This window comes from Bufo gargarizans, unplaced genomic scaffold, assembly GCF_014858855.1.
Source record: "Bufo gargarizans isolate SCDJY-AF-19 unplaced genomic scaffold, ASM1485885v1 original_scaffold_2034_pilon, whole genome shotgun sequence".
In the NCBI taxonomy this organism is placed as follows: Eukaryota; Metazoa; Chordata; class Amphibia; order Anura; family Bufonidae; genus Bufo; species Bufo gargarizans.
The window spans coordinates 136,977-159,124 of NW_025334613.1; the positions used below are offsets into that span (position 1 = coordinate 136,977).

At 45.5% G+C, this 22,148-nt stretch overlaps 1 protein-coding gene across 1 annotated transcript; it reads left to right on the forward strand.

Annotated features, from left to right (window-relative positions):
• Positions 1 to 13,627: 13,627 nt before the first annotated feature.
• Positions 13,628 to 14,587, forward strand: LOC122923886 (olfactory receptor 52K2-like). The gene has a single exon (XM_044274737.1). It carries the CDS (start codon positions 13,628 to 13,630, stop codon positions 14,585 to 14,587), a length of 960 nt encoding a protein of 319 aa, XP_044130672.1.
• The last annotated feature ends 7,561 nt before the right edge of the window (positions 14,588 to 22,148 follow it).

Consider the following 22,148-nt stretch of genomic DNA (forward strand, 5'->3'; position numbering starts at 1 on the left):
GTGGAGGTGTGGACTGTTCCCACATCCTGCAGCTTTGTAGGAGAAGGAAGATAGAGTCAGTGTAGCCTCCCCCCTGCTAAGGGAAGGCTGTGTAATAGCCTTCAGGAGATCACCTGCATAGGGAAGAAAGCAAGGATCTTGTCCCGGCTGAGACATTGATCACATACCCAGACTGAGAACCTTCAGCCTCAGCTGGAGGAAGAAAGCAGACAACCTCCAGAGTTCCAGGAAGAAAGCATTCCCTGGGAATCTATCTGTGAGTAGAGTCCAGAGACCTAGGAGAAGCCATTCCTCCTCAGCTAGTCTGTCCCCATACAGCAGAAGTACAGAAAAGTGCAGAAGATTCATTCCTGCCACAGTTACAGAGCTACCAAGCAGATGACTTATCCTGCAAGATCCCCACATATCAAGCAGAAGCATTTATTCCTGCCAATGATTGCCAGAACCTGCTGGGACCAGAGACCAGAGCTGTACACTGCTTGGATACAAGTTATCTTCAGTAAAGAAACATTTGAACTTCACCTAAAGGTCTGGATATCAATTTCTGCTGCAAAATTCCTCTACTACTCCTACTATCGCTACACTCAAATGTATTGCAAGTGAGCCAGGAGTCCGGTCGTACCCAGGTAGGAGACACCGTGACAACTACCACCACCTATAGAGACATTATAGGCCATTACACAATCTTTCATTCCTAATCTGGGACGTGCGTTATAACACCTCGGAAGGGCCCTGGGGTAGTACCCTGCGCTCGCTGCAATTGGCATCACGACAAACACAGAACATTAAATGCCTGTATCCTGACCCACTGCATAAGTGGCGTCAGTGTACCCGTTCCTGGTCACTGCAAGTATATCGCACCCCTCTGTGTATCACACCTATCGATAGCGCACCTATACTAGTGCTTAAAAGGACTTTTGTGGCCCTATTACCCAGCGTTTGGTGTCCCTAACAGCCTGTCCCTGCTCCACACAGCAACCTCTCCCTACACTGGCAAAAGACTGAATGTAAAATGGCGGCCAGATCAGGTTTATTTATAAGGGAGGGGGGGTGTCCATGTGCTGAAACGTCATATGTCCGCCTGTTCGGCCAACCGCGAACAAGCAAAGTTTGCCACGAAACAACCGCCGGGCGAACCACAAGGCCATCTTTATTGCTGATCCCCGAAAGGCTTTGTTTTCTGTTTTTTATTTTATATTATTATATAAAAACAATACTCCAATTATTTACTTGAAAATTGCAATAAAAATATATTAAAACATCCTCTCTGTCCATTTAAATATTTCAAGATGTGGAGTTCAAGCATAAAAATTCATATAGAAACCTAGAATGTGTCGGCAGATAAGAACCATTTGGCCCATCTAGTCTGCCCAATATACTGAATCCTATGAATAGCCCCCGGCCCTATCTTATATGAAGGATGGCCTTATGCCTATCCCATGCATGCTTAAACTCCTTCACTGTATTTGCTGCTACCACTTCTGCAGGAAGGCTATTCCATGCATCCACTACTCTCTCAGTAAAGTAATACTTCCTGATATTACTTTTAAACCTTTGTCCCTCTAATTTAAAACTGTGTCCTCTTGTAGCAGTTTTCCTTCTTGTAAATCTTCTCTCCTCTTTTACCTTGTTGATCCCCTTTATGTATTTAGCAGTCTCTCTCATATCCCCTCTGTCTCGTCTTTCTTCCAAGCTCTACATGCTAAGGTCCTTTAATCTTTCCTGGTAAGTTTTATCCTGCAATCCATGGACCAGTTTAGTAGCTCTTCTCTGAACTCTCTCCAAAGTATCAGTATCCTTCTGGAGATATGGCCTCCAGTACTGCGCACAATACTCCAGATGAGGTCTCACTAGTGCTCTGTAGAGCGGCATGAGCGCCCCCTCTGTCTACTGGTAATGCCTCTCCCTATACACCCCAGCATTCTGCTAGCATCTCCTGCTGCTCTATGACATGGTCTGCCTACCTTTAAGTCTTCTGAAATAATGACCCCTAAATCCCTTTCCTCAGATACTGAGGTTAGGACTGTATCACTGGTTGTATATTCTGCTCTTGGGTTTTTACGTCCCAGGTGCAGTATCTTGCACTTATCGACATTACATTTTAGTTGCCAGATTTTTGATCATTCCTCTAGTTTTCCTAAGTCCTTTTCCACTTGGTGTATCCCTCCAGGAACATCAACTCTGTTACAAATCTTTGTGTTATCAGCAAAAAGACACACCTTACCATCGAGGCCTTCTGCAATGTCGCTGATAAAGATATTAAACATTATGGGTCCCAGAACAGATCCCTGAGGTCCCCACTGGTAACAAGACCATGGTCTGAATATACTCCATTGACTACAACCCTCTGTTGTCTGTCCCTCAGCCACTGCCTAATCCATTCAACAATATGGGAGTCCAAGCCCAAAGACTGCACTTTATTGATAAGCCTTCTATGTGGGACAGTATCAAAAGCCTTACTAAAGTCCAGATAAGTGATGTCTACTGCACCTCCGCCATCTATTGTTTTAGTCACCCAATCAAAAAAAATCTATAAGATTAGTTTGACATGATCTCCCTGAAGTAAACCCATGCTGTTTGTCATCTTTCAATCCATGGGATTTTAGATGTTCCACAATCCTCTCCTTAAGTATGGTTTCCATTAATTTCCCCACTATTGATGTCAGGCTTACTGGCCTATAGTTGCCCGATTCCTCCCTACTACCTTTCTTGTGATTGGGCACAACATTTGCTAATTTCTAATCTTCTGGGACGAACCCGGTTACCAGTGATTGGTTAAATAAATCTGTTAATGGTTTTGCTAGTTCACCGCTGAGCTCTTTTAATAGCTTTGGGTGTATCCCATCAGGCCCCTGGGACTTAGAACCTCTTCCTCTGTAAAGACACATGCATCAAAAGATTCATTAGTCTTCTTTCCTAACTGAGGTCCTTCTCCTTCATTTTCCTTTGTAAAGACTGAACAGAAGTATTCATTGAGGCCGTCAGCTAGTTCTTTATCTTCTTCCATATACCTTCCTTCTTTAGTTTGGTAATACAAAGGTACGGCTTTGTTGTACTTATAATACACTGCATAGGTGTACGTACTATTATGCTGGGACTTATAGTACCATTAGAGACATGCTTCAATACGGGTTATTCTTGAATTCAGATTGAATAATTGGAATATTGTTTTGGTAACACCATTGTATTGATATAGTAAATTATATGCAAATTGACTGAGAGCCGGCCAGTCTTTCTTCTATAATAGATAGTTAGCGGGCTGTGAGCATCTCTGATATTCTATTTAATGGCTGTCTATATTATTTTATATTTATCAAACAAAATACAATAGAAGATCCTTCTTCATTTGCCTGTTGCGATTGTTCTTTGCATCAGAAAAGGTAAAAAAGAAATTGAAGCTGTATCTGTCCTTTTGGAAGATTGGGTACCTCTCCGCCTCAAGGCCATCCATCTTCGGCAGCATACCTGGCAACTAGGATTTGTATTCACACAAGCTTACTATGATGTTGTGCCTATTACAGCACAACCAAAAAAGATGAGCCTCCGTTTTTGGAGTTTTTCCTCTATTCTCTGGACATACTCATGTTGCGCCTTTTATCTTTGTTGTTACAGTGATTGTTTGCCCGTGCATTGGCTATATTTTTTTCTTTGGGCTAGTCACTGCCGATAAGCTCAGGGTTCTGCCTTTTTGCAATCTCTGCTGGGGCCTTTTTATCTCCTTCCAATCTCTAATGGCGGGATGTCTCTATCTTCACAAAGTAGCTCTATAGCATGGTGTCTCCTTCTTTGCAAAACAGCTCTTCTAGCAGGTTGTCTCTCTCTCTCTCCACAAAGCAGCTCTTAAAGCAGGCTGTCTCATCCCAATGCAGGTCTTGTAGTACTCTCTCTCTCTCTCTCTCTCTCTCCATAACACATATTTTGCAGCAGGCTGTCTCTGTCTTCACAAAGCAGCTCTTGTAGCAAGTTGTCTCTATCTCCATAAAGCAGCTCTTGTAGCAGGGTGTCTCTTTCTCCACAAAACAGCTCTTGCGGCAGGGTGTCTCTATCTGCACAAAACAGCTGCTCTTGTGACAGACTTCCTTTCACCTTTTCGAAGCAGCTCTTGTGACAGGATATTTCCTTCTCCACAGAGCAGCTTTTGTAGCAAGCTGTTTCTATTTCGACAAAGCATCTCTTGTGGCACACTGTCTCATTCTACGCAAAGCAGCTCTTGTAGCAAGGCTGTATCTGTCTCCAAAGCAGCTCTTGTGGAAGTCCTTCTCTCTCTCTGCATGACAGCTCTTGCAGCAGACTGTTGCTACCTCCGCAAAACAGCTTTTGTTGTAGGCTGTCTCCCTCTCCATAAAGCAGGTATTGTAGCAGGTTGTCTCGCTCTCTCTTTCTGTCTCAGCCTCTCTCTACATAGCAGCTCTTGCAACATGCTGTTTCTGGCTGAACAAAGCAGCTCTTGCAACAGGCTCTCTCTATCTCCACAAAACAGCTCTTGTAGCATGCTGTCTCCCTCTCCACAAAGCAGCTCCTGTAGCAGGGTCTCTCTCTCTCTCTCTGTCTCTCTCTACATAGCAGCTCTTGCAGCAGGTTGTCTCTATCTCCACAAAACAGCTCTTGTAGCAGACTGTCTCCCTCTCCACAAGACAGCCCTTGTAGCAGGTTTCTCTCTGCAGAGCAGCTCTTGGAGCAGGATGTTTCTGGTTCCACAAAGCAGATCTTGTAGCAGGATGTCTCTCTCTCACAGAGGCCGGTTTGCTGTGCCACACAAAAATGTCCCTAAGAACTACTCACGTGCCTGAACAAGAACAGCTTTTCTCTCCTCCCCTGACCTGGGGACCTGCACAGCCTGGTCATGTGACTGCTGGTCCTTATGCAGTTTCTGCTTACACATTACACCTTCTTCCCCCAGCTTTTTTATGGACAACCTGGACATATGTTAAATCTGCTTCTGCTTTCAACCGTTTCCGTAAGCCCGGCCACCTGGGGTCAGAGCTTATTCTCATCTCACTTTGGAAATTGCAATATAGGAGAACCCCTTCAGTTCTATTATCTGGCAAAAAATATTTGTCCTTTTGCAGATTTTGCATATTCAGAAACAATAAACGTGGTTGATGGCTCGCCCTTCACTGACAGACCTGAACTCTGCAGAGGAATATTTATTTTCTTAGCAAGGAAATTAAGATTAAGAAGGATAATTAAGCCAGCATCCCATCTGCAGACAGCTGTTTCAGGGTGAATTCCCCTCATCAATGCAGAACAGAGAATACTGGCTTAACTAGGTGAGAGGCCTACATCAGGATTTGGGGATAATATCTCCTTATGGAGAGGGGTTAAACAGCGTGAAGAGTCTTATATGCCAGGCAATGCTCCTCTGGACTTCTAGGCAGAAGGAATGCAAATTAACTCTTAACAAGCTCCACCTCTGATGAAAGGTAGCTATCCTACAGTCATGTGAAAAAATTAGGACACCCTTTGAAAGCATGTGGTTTTTTGTAACATTTTTAATAAAAGGTTATTTCATCTCCGTTTCAACAATACAGAGAGATTAAAGTAATCCGACTAAACAAAGAAAACTGAAGAAAAGTCTTTTCAAGATCTTCTGTAAATGTCATTCTACAAAAATGCCTATTCTAACTGAGGAAAAAGATAGGACACCCTTGCCCCTAATAGCGAGTGTTACCTCCTTTGGCTGAAATAACTGCAGTGAGACGGTTCTTGTAGCCATCTACCAGTCTTCGACATCGGTCTGAGGAAATTTTACCCCACTCCTCAATGCAGAACTTTTTCAGCTGTGAGATGTTTGAGGGGTTTCTTGCACGTACAGCCCTTTTCAAGTCACCCCACAGCATCTCAATGGGATTCAAATCTGGACTTTGACTTGGCCATTCCAGGACTCTCCATTTCTTCTTTTTCAGCCAATCTTTGGTTGATTTACTAGTATGTTTTGGGTCATTGTCATGTTGCATGGTCCAGTTCCGCTTCAGCTTTAATTTTCTAACTGATGGTCTCACATGTTCTTCAAGCACCTTCTGATACACAGTAGAATTCATCGTGGATTCTATGATGGTGAGCTGACCAGGTCCTGCTGCAGCAAAGCAGCCCCAAACCATGACACTTCCACCTCCATGCTTCACAGTTGGTATGAGGTTCTTTTCTTGGAATGCTGTGTTTGGTTTACGCCAAACATGTCCTCTGCTGTTGTGTCCAAATAATTCAATTTTGGACTCATCTGTCCAAAGAACATTATTCCAGAAGTCCTGGTCTTTGTCAACTTTATCTCTGGCAAATGTCAGTCCGGCCTCGATGTTTCTCTTGGAAAGCAAAGGTTTCCTCCTTGCACACCTCCCATGCAAGTTAAACTTGTACAGTCTCTTTCTGATTGTAGAGGCATGTACTTCTACATCAACAGTAGCCAGAGCCTGCTGTAGTTCTCGAGATGACACTTTAGGGTTTTTGGAGACCTCTTTTAGCATCTTGCGGTCTGCTCTTGGGGTGAACTTGCTGGGGCGACCAGTCCTGGGCATGTTGGCAGTTGTTTTGAAAGCCCTCCACTTGTAGACTATCTTCCGGACAGTGGAATGGCTGATTTCAAAATCTTTTGAGATCTTTTTAAATCCCTTCCCAGACTCATAGGCTGCTACAATCTTTTTTCTGAAGTCCTCTGACAGCTCTTTTGCTCTCACCATGGTGCTCACTCTCACTTCAACAGTCAGGAGCACACCAAACTAAATGTCTGAGGTTTAAATAGGGCAAGCCTCATTCAACATGCAGAGTAACGATCTACTAATTATGTGCACCTGGTGTGATATACCTGTGTGAGATCTGAGCCAATTTAAGAGGGAATACATGTGAGGGTGTCCTATCTTTTTCCTCAGTTAGAATAGGCATTTTTGTAGAATGACATTTACAGAAGATCTTGAAAAGACTTTTCTTCAGTTTTCTTTGTTTAGTTGGATTACTTTAATCTCTCTGTATTGTTGAAACGGAGATGAAATAACCTTTTATTAAAAATGTTACAAAAAACCACATGCTTTCAAAGGGTGTCCTAATTTTTTCACATGACTGTATAAGTCAATGTTTGATCTTTTAAACAAGCCTGACCTAGACTTCTCACCCAGATAAGCCAGTGCTCTCTGTTCTGCACTGATGAGGGGCAATCACCCCAAAACAGCTGTCTGCAGATGAGGTGCTGGCTTAATTATTATCTAAGTCATGTCTCAAAAGGTTGGACATTGACTTATAGGAGAGCTGCCTTACATCTGGTGGCATCTGAGGCAGAACTTGCTAAAAGCTAATTTGCATTCCCTCTTCCCAGAATTCCAGAGGAGCGTCACCCGGCCTATAAGCCTCCTTACTCCGCTCAAGCATTCTTCATAAGGAGATAGTGTATGCCCCGAATAGGGAATTTTGCTCTAGACGATAATGTTCTTCAAGATCTGCCCATCCTTTCTTTACAGCGACAACACAGAGCTTATACAATTCCTTGAGAAGAAAAATGAATTAGGGGATCTGTTCAGATACTACTGAAGATGAAAGACACATCTGGTGAAAAGGAACGTGAACTTACCAATGCTGAGTCAAAGATGGGGTCGCAAAAAGCCACAACCTGAGAACGGTGAACATCAGGCCCTGACCAACCCTGACAATAATTTGAAAGCAAGGTGCTTTCGTCATCTGATGGCCAAATCTGAGATGATAAAATACAGACACTTACACAGACTGATGATCATGCCAGTTAGCCTGAACAAACACTTGTACAGCCTAGTCTTGGTGATTGGCCGGTGTAACTCTACCGGCGGTCAGCCAACAGAAGAGCAAATTCTCATTTGTTGGTTGATCTAATTGTTTTATGTGTTACAAAATCTCATCTTTTGTAGACAGCTCATTGATCTGTGTAAACCGAATTCACTGCTGACAAACAATAAATCTGTATGGTGACAAATGGATGTATGATCAATCTACAAATGATTGATGCGGCAATGATGGAGAAGGAACATTCCTGTGTAAAGGGCCCTGAATCCAGAGACGGGACCAGAGCATATGAAAAATGGAACAACAGATCCTCATTTTGAGGAAGATGGCATAAAAAGCCTTGGCTCTTTGTTTAGATAAAACATGAGATTATATCTCGGGGGCTTCAGAGGTTTCTGGATAGTGGAAGATAACCTGTGTCTATGTCTGCACAGGCAAAATAAAAAGTTGTAAAACATTGTCAGCACATTACCATGTATCAATAGTGAATGCAAGTGAGGATTCATGCATCTGAAAACTAGTGTTGATCACGAAAATTCGAATTACGAATTTTAATCGCGAATATCGGCACTTCGAGAATTCGCGAATATTTTGAATTTCGCAAAATATATTCGTAATTGCGAATATTCGTTTTTTGTGAAAATACCAGTTCATGCGAATTTTTATGCGGAAAAAATTACATGCAAATTTTATGCAAATTTTCGCAATCAAGAAAATAATGCCTGGAGATCATGAATTCGCGAATTCTCGAATATGTGGCGAATATTTGCCCAAATTTTCGCGAAATATCGCGAATTCGAATATTGCCCCTGCCGCTCATCACTACTGATAACATGGCTTTGGTGTCCATATGTTTGGATGTTCAACCCTTTTCTTCATGGCATGGTGTACGTTATGTGAGAACATGAATGTGACATCACCAAAGTGCAGAGAACACAAGCTCCAGGCATCACAAAAGTGCAGAGGATAAAAGGTCCAGACATCAAAGAGGTGCAGATCACATAAGATCTAGATTTCACAGAAGTCAGAGGACACAAAGTCAAGATGTCACAGAAGTGCAGAGGACACAAGGTCCAGATGTTACAAAGGACACAAGGTCCAGACATAACAGAAATACAGCGGGTAGAGGACACATGGTCCAGACATCACAGAAGTTCAGGGTGCAGAGCACACAAGGTCCAGACATCACAGAGGTGCAGAGGACTCAAGGTCCCGATATTACAGACGTGCAGAGGATACAAAGTCCAAGAATGACAGAAATGCAGAGGACACAGGGTCCGACTCTAGATGTCACAGAATTGCAGAGGACACAAAGACCAGATGTCACAGATGTGCAGAGTGCAGAGGATACATGGTATAGTCATCACAGAATTGCAGAGGACACAAGGACCAGATGTCACAGATGTGCAGAGTGCAGAGGATACATGGTATAGTCATCACAGAATTGCAGAGGACACAAGGACCAGATGTCACAGATGTGCAGAGTGCAGAGGATACATGGTATAGTCATCACAGAATTGCAGAGGACACAAGGACCAGACGTCACAGATGTGCAGAGTATACATGGTATAGTCATCACAGAATTGCAGAGGACACAAGGACCAGACGTCACAGATGTGCAGAGTGCAGAGGATACATGGTATAGTCATCACAAAAGTGCAGAGGACACAAGGACTAGACGTCGCAGATGTGCAGAGTGCAGAGGATACATGGTATAGTCATCACAGAATTGCAGAGGACACAAGGACCAGACGTCACAGATGTGCAGAGTGCAGAGGATACATGGTATAGTCATCACAGAATTGCAGAGGACACAAGGACCAGACGTCACAGATGTGCAGAGTGCAGAGGATACATGGTATAGTCATCACAGAATTGCAGAGGACACAAGGACCAGATGTCACAGATGTGCAGAGTGCAGAGGATACATGGTATAGTCATCACAGAATTGCAGAGGACACAAGGACCAGACGTCACAGATGTGCAGAGTATACATGGTATAGTCATCACAAAAGTGCAGAGGACACAAGGACTAGACGTCGCAGATGTGCAGAGTGCAGAGGACAAAAGTTCGAAACATAACAGAACTGCAGAGGATACAAGATCCACGCATTACAGAAGTGCAGAGGACACAAGGTCCAGACATCAAAGAAGTGCAGAGGTTGCAAGGTTCAGACATCACAGACGTGCAGAGTAATTGAGACCCTGACATCAAAGAAGTGCAGAAGTTACTAGGTTCAGACATCACACAAGTGCAAAGGATGCAAGGTCCAGATATAAGTACATACAGTTGTGTTCAAAATAATAGCAGTCAGACATCACTAACCGGACCAATCTCTGTTTTTGGTAGAAATTATATTTCTACATGGCAAATAATTTACTAGCAGGTGTAGTAGAGTAATAGAAACCCAACAGTCATGACATGGATGCTGCTGATTCTCTGTAAATCAATCACTAATTGAAAGGGGCATGTTCAAAATAATAGCAGTGTGGAGTTCAATGAGTGAGGTCATTCATTCTTTGAAAAACAGGTGGCAATTATTGCCTTTATTTAAGGAAGGAAGGCAGCAAATGTTGTACCTGCTGGTTACAGTGCATTTCTCTCTGAAATTCTGAGGAAAATGGGTTGTTCCAGACATTGCTCAAAAGAACAGCGTACCTTGATTAAAAAGTTGATTGGAGGGGAAAACATATAAAGAAGTGCAGACAATGATCGGCTGCTCAGCTAAAGTGATCGCAAATGCTTTAAAATGGCAACCAAAACCTGAAAGACGTGGAAGAAAGCGAAAAACTACCATTCAAATGGATAGAAGAATAGCCAAAATGGCGAGGACTAAGTCAACAATCGGCTCCAGGAAGATGAAAGAAGGTGTACAGTTCCCTGTGAGTCATGTTACAATGAGAAGACGCCGATGTGAAGCCGAGTGATCTGCAAGAAGCCCCCGCAAAGTCCCACTGCTGGAATAAAGACATGGGCTGAAGAGCTTACAATCTTCCAAAGAGCACATTGACGGCCTAAAGAGACATTCTGTGGACTGGTGAAAGTAAGATGGTTCTTTTTGGGTCTAGTGGCCGGAGACAGTTGGTCAGATGACCCCCAAACACTGAATTCAGCCCCAGTGCACTGTGAGGACAGTAAAGCATGGTGGACAAGCATCATGATATGGGGATGTGTCTCAGACTACGGTGTTGGGCCTATTTATCGCAGACCAGGGATCATGGATCAGTCTGAATCCATCAGAATACTTGGAGAGGTCCTGCTGCCTTATACTGAAGAGGAAATGCCCTTGAAATGGGTGTTCCAACAAGTCAACGACCCCAAACACACCAGTAAACGGGCAACATCTTGGTTCCAGACCAACAAGATTGACGTTATGGAGCGGCCGGCCCAATCCCCGGATCTTAATCCAATAGAAAACTTGTGGGTGACATCAAAAATGCAGTTTCTGAGGCAAATCCAAGAAATAGAGAACTGTGGAATGTGGTCCAATCATCCTGGGCTGGAATACCTGGTCACAGGGGCAGAAGGTGGTGACGCCGAGCAGCACAGACGTCCAGCAGTTCTCAGAGACAGCGGTTATACAACTAAATATTAGTGACGGGATTCAGAGGAGAGAAAATCTCCTGTAATAGCAGTGTTTGTAAAGAAGAAGACAAACACTGCTATTTTTTTGAACAGTCTAATATTCACTTTTCTTCAATTTTTTTTAGAGGAACAACACAAATTTGATAAATTTTCTTCATGTTTTGATTTGGAATAGAATGTGTAGTGTTCCCAATGCATCTGTGTGGATGGAGATAGAAGCTATTAGAAGGATTTTGAGCTTTATTCACTTTTTTAAACACACTGCTATTATTTTGAACACAACTGGTACAATTAAATAAAAAACATTTGTGGTCCTAGGAGACTGTTCCATCTCTTTGCATTACTCCTTCTGTAGTGACTACACTTTAATTGTATCTCATAGGCAACACAGACTCAGCTCTGCAATGTGAAAGCTCTGCATACAGCTCCCCATATCTCAGCTTTATATACCCCTGAGAGGGTGACATGGGTCGACTTGCAAAGTGAATGCCGCCAAACGTGAATTGTTCGGTTTAGAATGGAGTTAAGCTTTAAATATGAAAAGGGTCTTCTTCTTCATGAGTAGAAAAAGGGGTTCTGAAAACTAGTCCATGACATGTGGTCACCATCTCAAGACATTACTAAAGTGCTCTTCATTCCATGACACTGTACATACATAATATAAACCAAGTACAGTAAGCATGAACAAGATGAGTTACAACTGGGACAGAAGAAGAGAGGACTATGCCTGCAAGGGCTTACAATCTAAAAGGGATAGGAGATGGGTGCAGTAGATGAGGTTAAAACTGGTCACACAGCAGGAGAAATCTCGGTGGTGATTGTGTGAAGAGCAGATAGGAGGGATGTAGAGAAGGAGGTTTTGTGAAGATCCGAGATTGTGTGCGGAGATCAGGTCACAGATATATGGAGGGGACAGGTTGTGCACAGCCTTGTATGTCATACTTTATGTTTTGTACTGGATATTGTCGCTAATAGGGGGACAGTGAAGAGATTGACGGAGAGGTGGATTACCCGGGCATCAGAGTTGAGGATAGGCTGGAGGGGCATAAGACTGGTAGATGGGAGACCAAAGAAGATGTTGAAGTAGTCTAGGTGGGAGATGAGGAGGACATGCACAAGCATTTTTGCAGACTTTTGGTTGAGGAATGTGCGGATCCGAGAGATATTTTTGAGTTGGATTCAGCAGGAGTTTGAAAAACAGAGCAGAATTGGAGGTTACCCCAAGGCAGTGGACTTGGTTGACTGGGGAGAGTGTGCAGCCATTGACTCTGATAGATAGGTCGGTTAAGGAGGAAGCTGAGTGAGATGGGGAAAGATAATACATTTGGCTTTCTCCATGTTAGGTTTTAGAAACTATAAGGGGAAAAAGGATGATATAACAGATGGGATTCTGATTAGAAAGGAGGTGACATCTGTACCAGAGAGGTACATTTGCATGTCACGAGCATATAAGTGATACTGATAGTCATGGGACTCTCTGAGTGCCTCAGACTGTAGGTTTAGATTGAAAAAGAGCAGGGGTCCTAGGACAGAGCCTTGGGGGGCACCAACAGAGAGGGGACGAGATGAGACGGTGGTGTGTGAGTGGGAGACGCTAAATGTCCAGTCTGTGAGGTATGAGATCATCCACACATCATCCAGAGGAGAGGTCAATGAGGAGGAGGACAGGTCCAGGAGGGAGGAAGAGGACAGGTCCATGAGGAGGAGGACAGAGTAATGTAGAAGGCAGGGGAGAGGTTAAGGAGGAGGAGGACAGGTCCAGGAGGAGGAGGACAGAGTAATGTAGAAGGCAGGGGAGAGGTCAAGGAGGAGGAGGACAGGTCCAGGAGGAGGAGGACAGAGTAATGTAGAAGGCAGAGGAGAGGTCAAGGAGGAGGAGAAAAGTTCCAGGAGGAAGAGGACATGTCCAGAAGGAGGAGGACAGGTCCAGAAGGAAGAGGACAGGTCCAGAAGGAGGAGGACAGGTCAAGAAGGAGAAGGATGGATCCAGGAGGAAGAGTGTCAAGGTGTGGATTGCTACACTGGTAGATCTCTGCCTCATCATGGCTGATGATCCATCTATAACATCACACATACACATCTCCACCTGATGAAGACTAAATAGAGAGAACCAGATATGAACAAACTGATTCTAAAATGTGTAAATTCTAATGAACCCGAATTTTGTATGAGACTTTTGGGGGGCAATCTGAGAACTTTCTATTTAATAAATTTATTCAGTCACAAAATAAAATTTTAAGACTAATGATGTCTCAATTTTCTTCATAGGGACCTTCAATGAATGTGAGATTAGACATCATGTCTTTACAGAATTCTACCCGGTTGCTTCCCATTCAGTTCTTTCTCTTGGGGATCCCTGGCCTTGAACATCTCTACCTCTACCTTGCCGTTGTCTTCACCATGGTTTATATCACATCTATTATTGGAAACGTCATGCTGATTTTCATCATTAGGATAGATCGAAGCCTTCATGAACCCATGTACTTCTTTCTCTGCATGTTGTCCTCCATTGACCTAGTCTTGTGTAATTCTACCACACCCAAGATGTTGGGGATCCTTTGGCTGAACTCTCATGAGATTTACTCTGAGGCGTGCATCACCCAGATGTTTTTCCTCCATTTCTTTGCCATTATGGAGTCATCCCTACTCTTGGCCATGGCATTTGATAGATATGTTGCCATCTGTAACCCTCTTAGGTACACCTCGATACTAACAAAATGGCTGATAGCACATATCGGCATGTTGGCCATCATTAGAGCGGTAGGACTGATGCTGCCTTTACCTATCCTTTTAAAGAGACTGCCCTTCTGTTCGGCCAATGTCATCCACCACTCCTACTGTGAGCACATGGCTGTGGTGAAACTGGCCTGTGCCGATACCACCCCTAACAACATCTATGGCATAGTGGTGGCTCTTTCCATTGGAGGGTTGGATCTGTTCTTCATAATCTGCTCTTATGTCATGATTCTTAGAGCTGTGTTTAAGCTGGCCTCCACAGAAGCCAGAACTAAGGCTCTTGGCACATGCGCCTCTCATATTTGCGCCATCCTTTCATTTTACATTCCGGTTGTTCTGTCTTCTGTTGTCCACAGATTTGGAAAAAATGTCCCAAATCATATTCACATCCTATTGGCCAATGTGTACCTGATGCTGCCACCTCTCATTAATCCTATTGTGTATGGGGTAAAGACCAAGCAGATAAAAAACAGGGTGAAATCTGTCTTTGGACTTCATATGTTCTACAAATGTCTGCTCTGATATGACAAAGGATCATAGTAAGCAGCACTCATATCGGAATGGTAGACACATCAACTAAAAATAGGTATAATAAAAAGATATAATAAAATGCCAATTACCAACGTCACTTCTGTTTCTTTTGGAGTTTGTGTCTCAGCAATGAGCAATAAAACTATGTATTACGTGTTTAATTGTGGTTATTTCCCCGGCAGAAGTATGGTCTGCTATTGAAAGCAAGTAGGAGGAGAATGTAGCTACTTCCTTCATCACTGATGTCAATAAGGTGGAGTAGCGAGTTTGTTTTATTTTTTTTATTTTTGGAGAACAATAAACCATATTTTTGGTGTTTCCTTTGTTTTAATCTTCAAAACTATGTATGGAGCCTGCGGTCTGAGTGACACATCTCTGATGGAAAACTAAGCATTGTTTTACATGGACGACTCTAGGTGATGTATGATATGGAATTCTGATACAATAGTGGCATACATAAGAACCTTCCATCTGAGCCATATGATGTCCATTTGGCTCAAGCACAATACTGTTTTGAAGACTGTATATGAGACAAGGGACAAGATACCCTAAGGCTCCTTCCCACCTCACTCTGTTGATATACTGATTTATTTATGTGTCCACCCTTATCTGTGATCAAGTTTGGTTAAGGGCTCCAACTAAAGACAAATTAAAACTCTTGACAGGCTGCAATTCACATCAGAACCACTGGGAGGAAGCACACGGGCACATATAGGATAGCTATTTTGTGAGAGTATCGTGATTGTAATCATGTTTTAAAAAAACCCTGATCATCTCGAGCCACACATCTTGGAATATGTTGGGGCAAGTGGAGAAATATCGAAGGACGCATATGTGAATGCTCCCTTGCTGCTATTCAGCACATGTACTGCAAATTACCATTAAAGGGAATCTGTCACCTATTTTGACCATATAAAACCATTTACATAGCAATGTGCAATAAAGTACCTTCTTACCTACATGTGTCTTCTTTCTTTTATTCAACTTTTCATTTTTATAAAAAAGCGATTTGTCTGATATGCAAATGAGGTTCCAAGGTGCCCAGCCGGCCTCCTAAGAAATAAATGTCCTCCCACATACTTGCCGAACGGCGCCGCCCCCTCCCCACTACGTCATTTAATTTATTCATTGCACCATCGTGCTTCCTCCTCTCTCGGCCGAACGGCGCCGCCCCCTCCCCACTACGTCAGTTAATTTATTTACTTCATCGGGCGTTCCTTCCTCCTCTCTTGACCTACGGCGCCGCCCCCTCCCCATTACGTCATTTATTTTATTCATTGCACCGGACCTCCCTTCCTCCTCTCTTGTCCTCCGAAATCCCGCGCAGGCGCAGTATCGGTGAGTGCCTGCGCGATTCTCCTGTTCTAGAGGGCAACAGCCTCAATAGTGTCACTGGGCTCGGCGCATGCCCATTGACACTATTGATGCTGTTGCCCTCTGGAACAGGAGAATCGTGCAGGCGCAGGCACTCACCGATACTGAGGTCCGGTGCAATGAATAAAATAAATGACGTAATGGGGATGGGGCAGCGCCGTAGGCCAAGAGAGGAGGAAGCACAATGGTACAATTAATAAATTAAATGGCGTAGTGGGGAGGGGGCTGCGCCGTTCGGCAAGTATGTGGGAGGACATTTATTTCTTAGGAGGCCGGCTGGGATCGGAAGAGAGGCGGGCTGGGCAGTGGAGAGGGGCGTTACTGGGCACTAGAGCAGAGTAATAACGCCCCCATGGCCCACCACTGTAACGAATCTTCTGGCACCGCAACTGGGTACCTCCATTGATGGATGCTCCTAGTGCTTCCCGAAGGCTCCAAGCACTCTACTTGACACTGTAAGCACTGCCGACCCCACGAACCACTGCAGCTTGGTTGGGATCTCACCGTCTTCTACCCACCCTGGACCTATGACAAGGCACCAGGCTCCAGTGGATGAACCTCTCTTCCTTCAGAGAGTGATGCAGGAAGAAGCTCTTAAAAGAGCTCAGGGATTATAGCCGGGGGAGTATACAGTGTATAGCATTCCCTATTGTAGATTTAGCCTTTTCCCCACACACATGAGACGAGGCTTTATGTTGAGGGTAAAACGGGAACTATTTAATGTGGCTACATGTCAGCATTTTATGCAGGTCTTTCATCAAGGGACACACCCCTGGGGACCTTGTGGAAGACTGAGACAGTTTTTACATTAGCCAATCACATGCATTTACAGTATGGAAATACTCCCAGCAACTGTACACAACCTCCCCTCTTCCTGTGATACAATTAACAAACACAATGGGCTCTGCCTGTGATTCAATTAACAAACACAATGGGCTAACTTAATCACTCACAGGCAGAAACACACAGGCCAAAACACAGACAACACCCCAAAGCCTCACATATCCCCATAATTTATACATCCCTGCATAGCTCAGATCTGGGCGAACAACATATCCAGAAATCACCCAGATCCAACAGGGGTTCCAGAATTCCATGGAAGTCACTTTTGACCGACCGCAAGCATGGCTTTCCTGCCCAAAACAGTTCCACAGATTTAGGATGTGCGTCCAGTCTCTCTTCTCCTTCAAAGTTTTAGTGTATGGGCCATAATCCTGAGGCAAAAGGCTGGCAAACAGGCCCCTCCAAAACCCAGTGGCGAGGTTATTTCTGCCACACATCTCCCCCATCCAGGGAAGACTAACCAGGTGCCTGACCTCACACCGGTTGATACCTGAGTTAGTCTGGCAGCCAACCCATTGCCAAATACTGGACCTGTTGAATTTGGTAGCCTGCCTCTGTCCAGTGAGTCTACCAAGGTTGTGTTGGCAACTGGTACTTCCGGTCTCTGTGTTGCTCTCTGGCTGGGAGTGGAGGTTGCTTTGTGGGCCTAGATCAGCAGTACTCTGCCCTGGTGCCAGCGCTTCAGCTGGGCAAACTGGTGCGCAGTCCTGCCCTGTAACAAAGGAACAGGTAGGGCAGAGACTAACGGCGCTCTGCCCGGATGCCAGCGCTTCTGCTGGGGTATCCTGTGAGGAGTCAGGCTCTGGACAAGAGGATAGGGAAGGGCAGAGGCCGACTGCACTCTGCCCAGATGCCTTCTCTTCCACTGGGATGTGGTCAGGGAATCCTACCCCCTGGACCTGGTTGCGGATCTGCTGTGGAGAGGAGGAATTGCTTACTCCCTTCTCCTGGCATTCCTGCGGGGTTGGTTGGGGATCTGTACCAGCCATCCAGCATCCCTGTAGGTCTGGTGCAGAAACCGTGGTCCCGTCTGCACCTTTGGAGTTAGGGGTGCTGTCCCCTTGTGGTTGGGGAGAGAGACCGGTTGTCTCCTCTCCTGCAAGGTACACTGCCGCTGGGGAAAGGAGACAATGCTCTCCTCTCCCTGCAAAACATACTGCCGCTGGGGAGCAGGACCGACTGTCCCTACTCCCTGAAACTTCGGCTGCCATTGGGGATCTAGGCTGACCAGCATCCCTGTAGGGCCAGTGGAGAGACCTCGGTCCCATCTCCACCTGCCATATGGAGTTCCCCCCAGAACCCGTCTATCAGGTCCCCTACCTCTGTAGCAGGTAGTGAAGTAGGGGGTACCTCAGTCGGATCTTCCCCGCTGCAGGGCTTTAAGTCTGGTACTGCCACCCAACTCTCCTGCAGGGTATTCTCAGTTACGTGGAGCGGATGTCAGTAGTCCTGCTCCAGCCCCCACTCCAGTGTCACTAGATATTCCAAGTCTGGTCTCATCTCGTTGGGGTCAGCCCAATCTTGCATACCCTCCCTGAAGTCGTAGATGTCCTAAAATCGGGTCTCCGTAGTGCTCCCGAACTCCAGTTGTGTGAAAGCCTCCCACAACTGGCCAGAGCCATCGTAATCATACGCCTCCGGGTTGTCATGCTGCGCCTTCCAGGGTGTATGCCGAGCGGTATACCACCAGAGTGCCTGGTAGGCATTCTCCAGCCACAGCTCCTGTCGCACTCGGAGCTCAAGCTCCTTCACCCATTCCTCCAACCTTCTTAGAGTTATTGCAACCAATAAGGTAATTTCCCAGTGTCAGTATTGGGTCCGTGATCTCACTGCAGGGTGGCAGATCGTCACCTGCACACTGCAGCGCCATGGATCCTAGTGCTGGCTTACCCCACAGGAGAAGCAGGCACCCGCCAGCATACCTCCGCATCCATCCTCACGGCCAGGTATCAACTGGTGTGCTATTGCGCATGTGGGCACATCTCTCCATTCTTATGGGAGTGGCGAGCAGGCTCCCAATCACTGACCCCACCCGGAGGCAGAGATACTGGTATATAGGGCAGCTTCACTTACCATGAAGTGCCCAAGCGTGGTTGCATACCTGGTAACTTCTGCTGAAGCCTGTCGTCTGCTACTTGGATTATCTGGGCTATTGACCCCTGCATTGCCTGACTACGATTCTGCCTGTCGTCTGCTACTTGGATTATCTGGACTATTTACCCCTGCATTACCTGACTCCGATTCTGCCTGCCGTCTTCTGTAAGTTCGCCTGGATTTCTGACCCTGCACTGCCTGACCACGAGTTCGCCTGTCTCAGTTTACCGTATTACTCTGAACTTTGTTTTGCCTTTATTGCAAGTGACTTTTGTCTACCTTCTTCCAGTACAGATCATCTGCTCCTCTACTCCGACTTTGTTGGACACACTGCTGCAGTTAGCTGCCTTCTGGGTGACTGGTGCAAACACCAGGGTCCCGACTGTCCGCAGTCAGCAATATTCCTAGTCCTCTATCAGTTGATTCAGAGGATCCCTATCCGTGCACGCTCCTGCACTAAAATTTTATTTGATATAATTGAAGGTACACATAGATCAGTATGAGGTATACTGCTCCTTGTGGTGGTTGCAGGCAGCGTACCTCATACTGATCGATGTGTACCTTCAATTATATCAAATTAAAATTTTAGTGCAAATAATCCAAGCTCTAAATAACTAGCGCAGCAGATTCTGCTTCTAGCACAGAGGGCCTCAGTTGTTAGCCGAGGACATGGCAGCCCAGAGACAGCATCAGCTGAGTGAGTATTGGCTTAGGAAGAGGTCTGTGTAGGAAAGGCCTGCACAAAGTGTGCACTGGGGTCAGAGGGAGAATGGGATATGTTCTCAGGGTCTACCATCCTCCTGGATGCTGAGAAGATACAAGTGGCCCCTGTTGGGAATTACTGGATAAAGGCCGTACAGTGAGACGAGACACATGGTCGTGCATCGGATGCAAGCTGCTGGATTGCCCTTGTTCCAGGATGCAATTGAGTTGCCCTTAAAGGGACAGCTTGTCTTAAAGCACAACATCCCACCAAGCATGAGACATAATCAGGTGCCACCTTTGTGACCTGTAACCATGGAGTGCACTGTGCCTCTCTGCCAGAAGAAGAGTAAGGATGCTTGTGTGTTCAAAAAGTTCTGCGTCCTTCCAGTGGAGTGCCACCACCTTACAGGGCGCCATTACAAGTATCTGTCATCATCCCAAGGAGTTGATATGTTTTGTGTCAGAGAAATGTCATATTTAATCACAGGACAAGCACTTTAGACCACGTTCAAACATGAAGGAAAAAAATCCAACAAGCATTTTTCTTCAAATTCCCTAAAAGTCTGCTGCAAAATGTTATTGAAGACAATCATCTCCTTGCTCTCAGCGGCTGAAGGTTTCCATCCAGAGGAGAATTACAGTGATCTCCAGCGAGCGCTCTAATGATCTCCACCATAAACCCCAGAAGACTCTGATCATTCCTCTTCTCTATAAATTCTTCTTATTGACTCTGTAAGGATCCTGCTGCATCAAAGTCCACGGCTCCAGAGCGTGCACCGACACAGGTGAGAGGCGAAAGACATTACACCGAGGAGAGTAGGCAATATATACAGTATATGTAGTAACAGCGGCGTCGCTAGGCATGTAGATTCAGGGCTTGGGCCCCGGACTGCAAGCACATTGCCCCCAATCTCTGGCCGATAGCTGTATCTTTCACTGCACTGGCAGCTTCTCTTTTTGGTTATATTGAGCCACCAGTGCTGCCCCAAATGACATCAGCCAGGCGCACAGTAGAGAGGACCTCTCACCGCTCCGGTCATGCCTGTTTTAGTAGCTTCATGCATTCCCCATGCACTAACAATTCTGGGGCCTCTATTCTTACGGCTCTATGTTGTGCAGTTCCTTTATTATTTGCACTAGAAGTTATGAATGAATTGCTAGCAGTCTGCAGTAAGGGTACAGAGGGGAGGTAACTAGTTGGGGGTTGTACCTGCACAGACTGGCTCTATCCAATCAGTGCTGCCATTTTCAGACTGTGCAGGTACAACCCCCAACTGGTTACCGCCCCTCTGTACCCTTACTGAAGGCTAATAGCAATTCATTCATGACTTCTAGTGCAAATAAAAATGGAATGGCACAACATAGAGACATAAGAATAGAGGCTCCAGAATTGTTAGTACGTGGGGAATGCATGTAGCTATTAAAATAGGCATGACAGGAGCGGCTCCATGGTGAGGCGGGCTGAAGTGCAGCGAGACCGGCCAGCAGCCCCGCACTGGTGTTCCAGTATCAGAGCAGAAGCAGGGCTTGTGTTTAGCCCCGCACCTCACTCAGGCCTAGCAGCGGAAGACCAGACCCAGCCCTGCAGGAGATTCAGACAGGACAAGCAGATTCCAGAGCTACTGCTGGCTGTCCTGCTCCAGCTGTCCAGGTCACCACTGCTGGAAAAGTCTTATGAAAATGGCCAGCCCAGCAGCAGCCACTACCAACCTGACAATATGGAACAGCAGAGAGGTGTGTAATCACTGCAGGACAGCTTCATGTAAGTTAACCACCATCCATGTATCAGACAGTGTGCTTATGGGACCTGTATCTTTGTTAAATAGTATGTATTTAAAACAGACAGTTCAAGGAGGAGGAGGACAGAATAATGTAGAAGGAAGAGGAGAGGACAGGTCCAGGAGGAGGAGGACAGGTCCAGGAGGAGGAGGACAGGTCCAGGAGGAAGAGGACAGGTCCAGGAGGAAGAGGACAGGTCCAGGAGGAAGAGGACATGTCCAGGAGGAAGAGGACAGGTCCAGGAGGAAGAGGACAGGTCCAGGAGGAAGAGGACAGGTCCAGGAGGAAGAGGACAGGTCCAGGAGGAGGAGGACAGGTCCAGGAGGAGGAGGACAGGTCCAGGAGGAGGAGGACAGGTCCAGGAGGAGGAGGACAGGTCCAGGAGGAAGAGGACAGGTCCAGAAGGAAGAGGACAGGTCCAGGAGGAAGAGGACAGGTCCAGAAGGGTGACAAGGCCACCAAGTTTCTAATGAGCAGGATTAAGAAGAGGAGAACCGCTAACTTTGTCCATCAATTGTCCTCGCCTGAAGGCAATCCAATCTTCTCAGTCCACCAGATTGCTGCACAATTCCGTTCATTTTATAATAACCTTTACAATCTTACCTCCCCTGTAACGCCAGAAACACGTGCATCCGCCATCCTAGCCTTTCTGGATTCGTCCAATATTCCCTCTATATCTACTGAACAGAAATAAAACTTAGAAGCCCCTTTTACCCTAATTGAACTTAAAAATGCAATGCACCAAATGCCCCCAGGA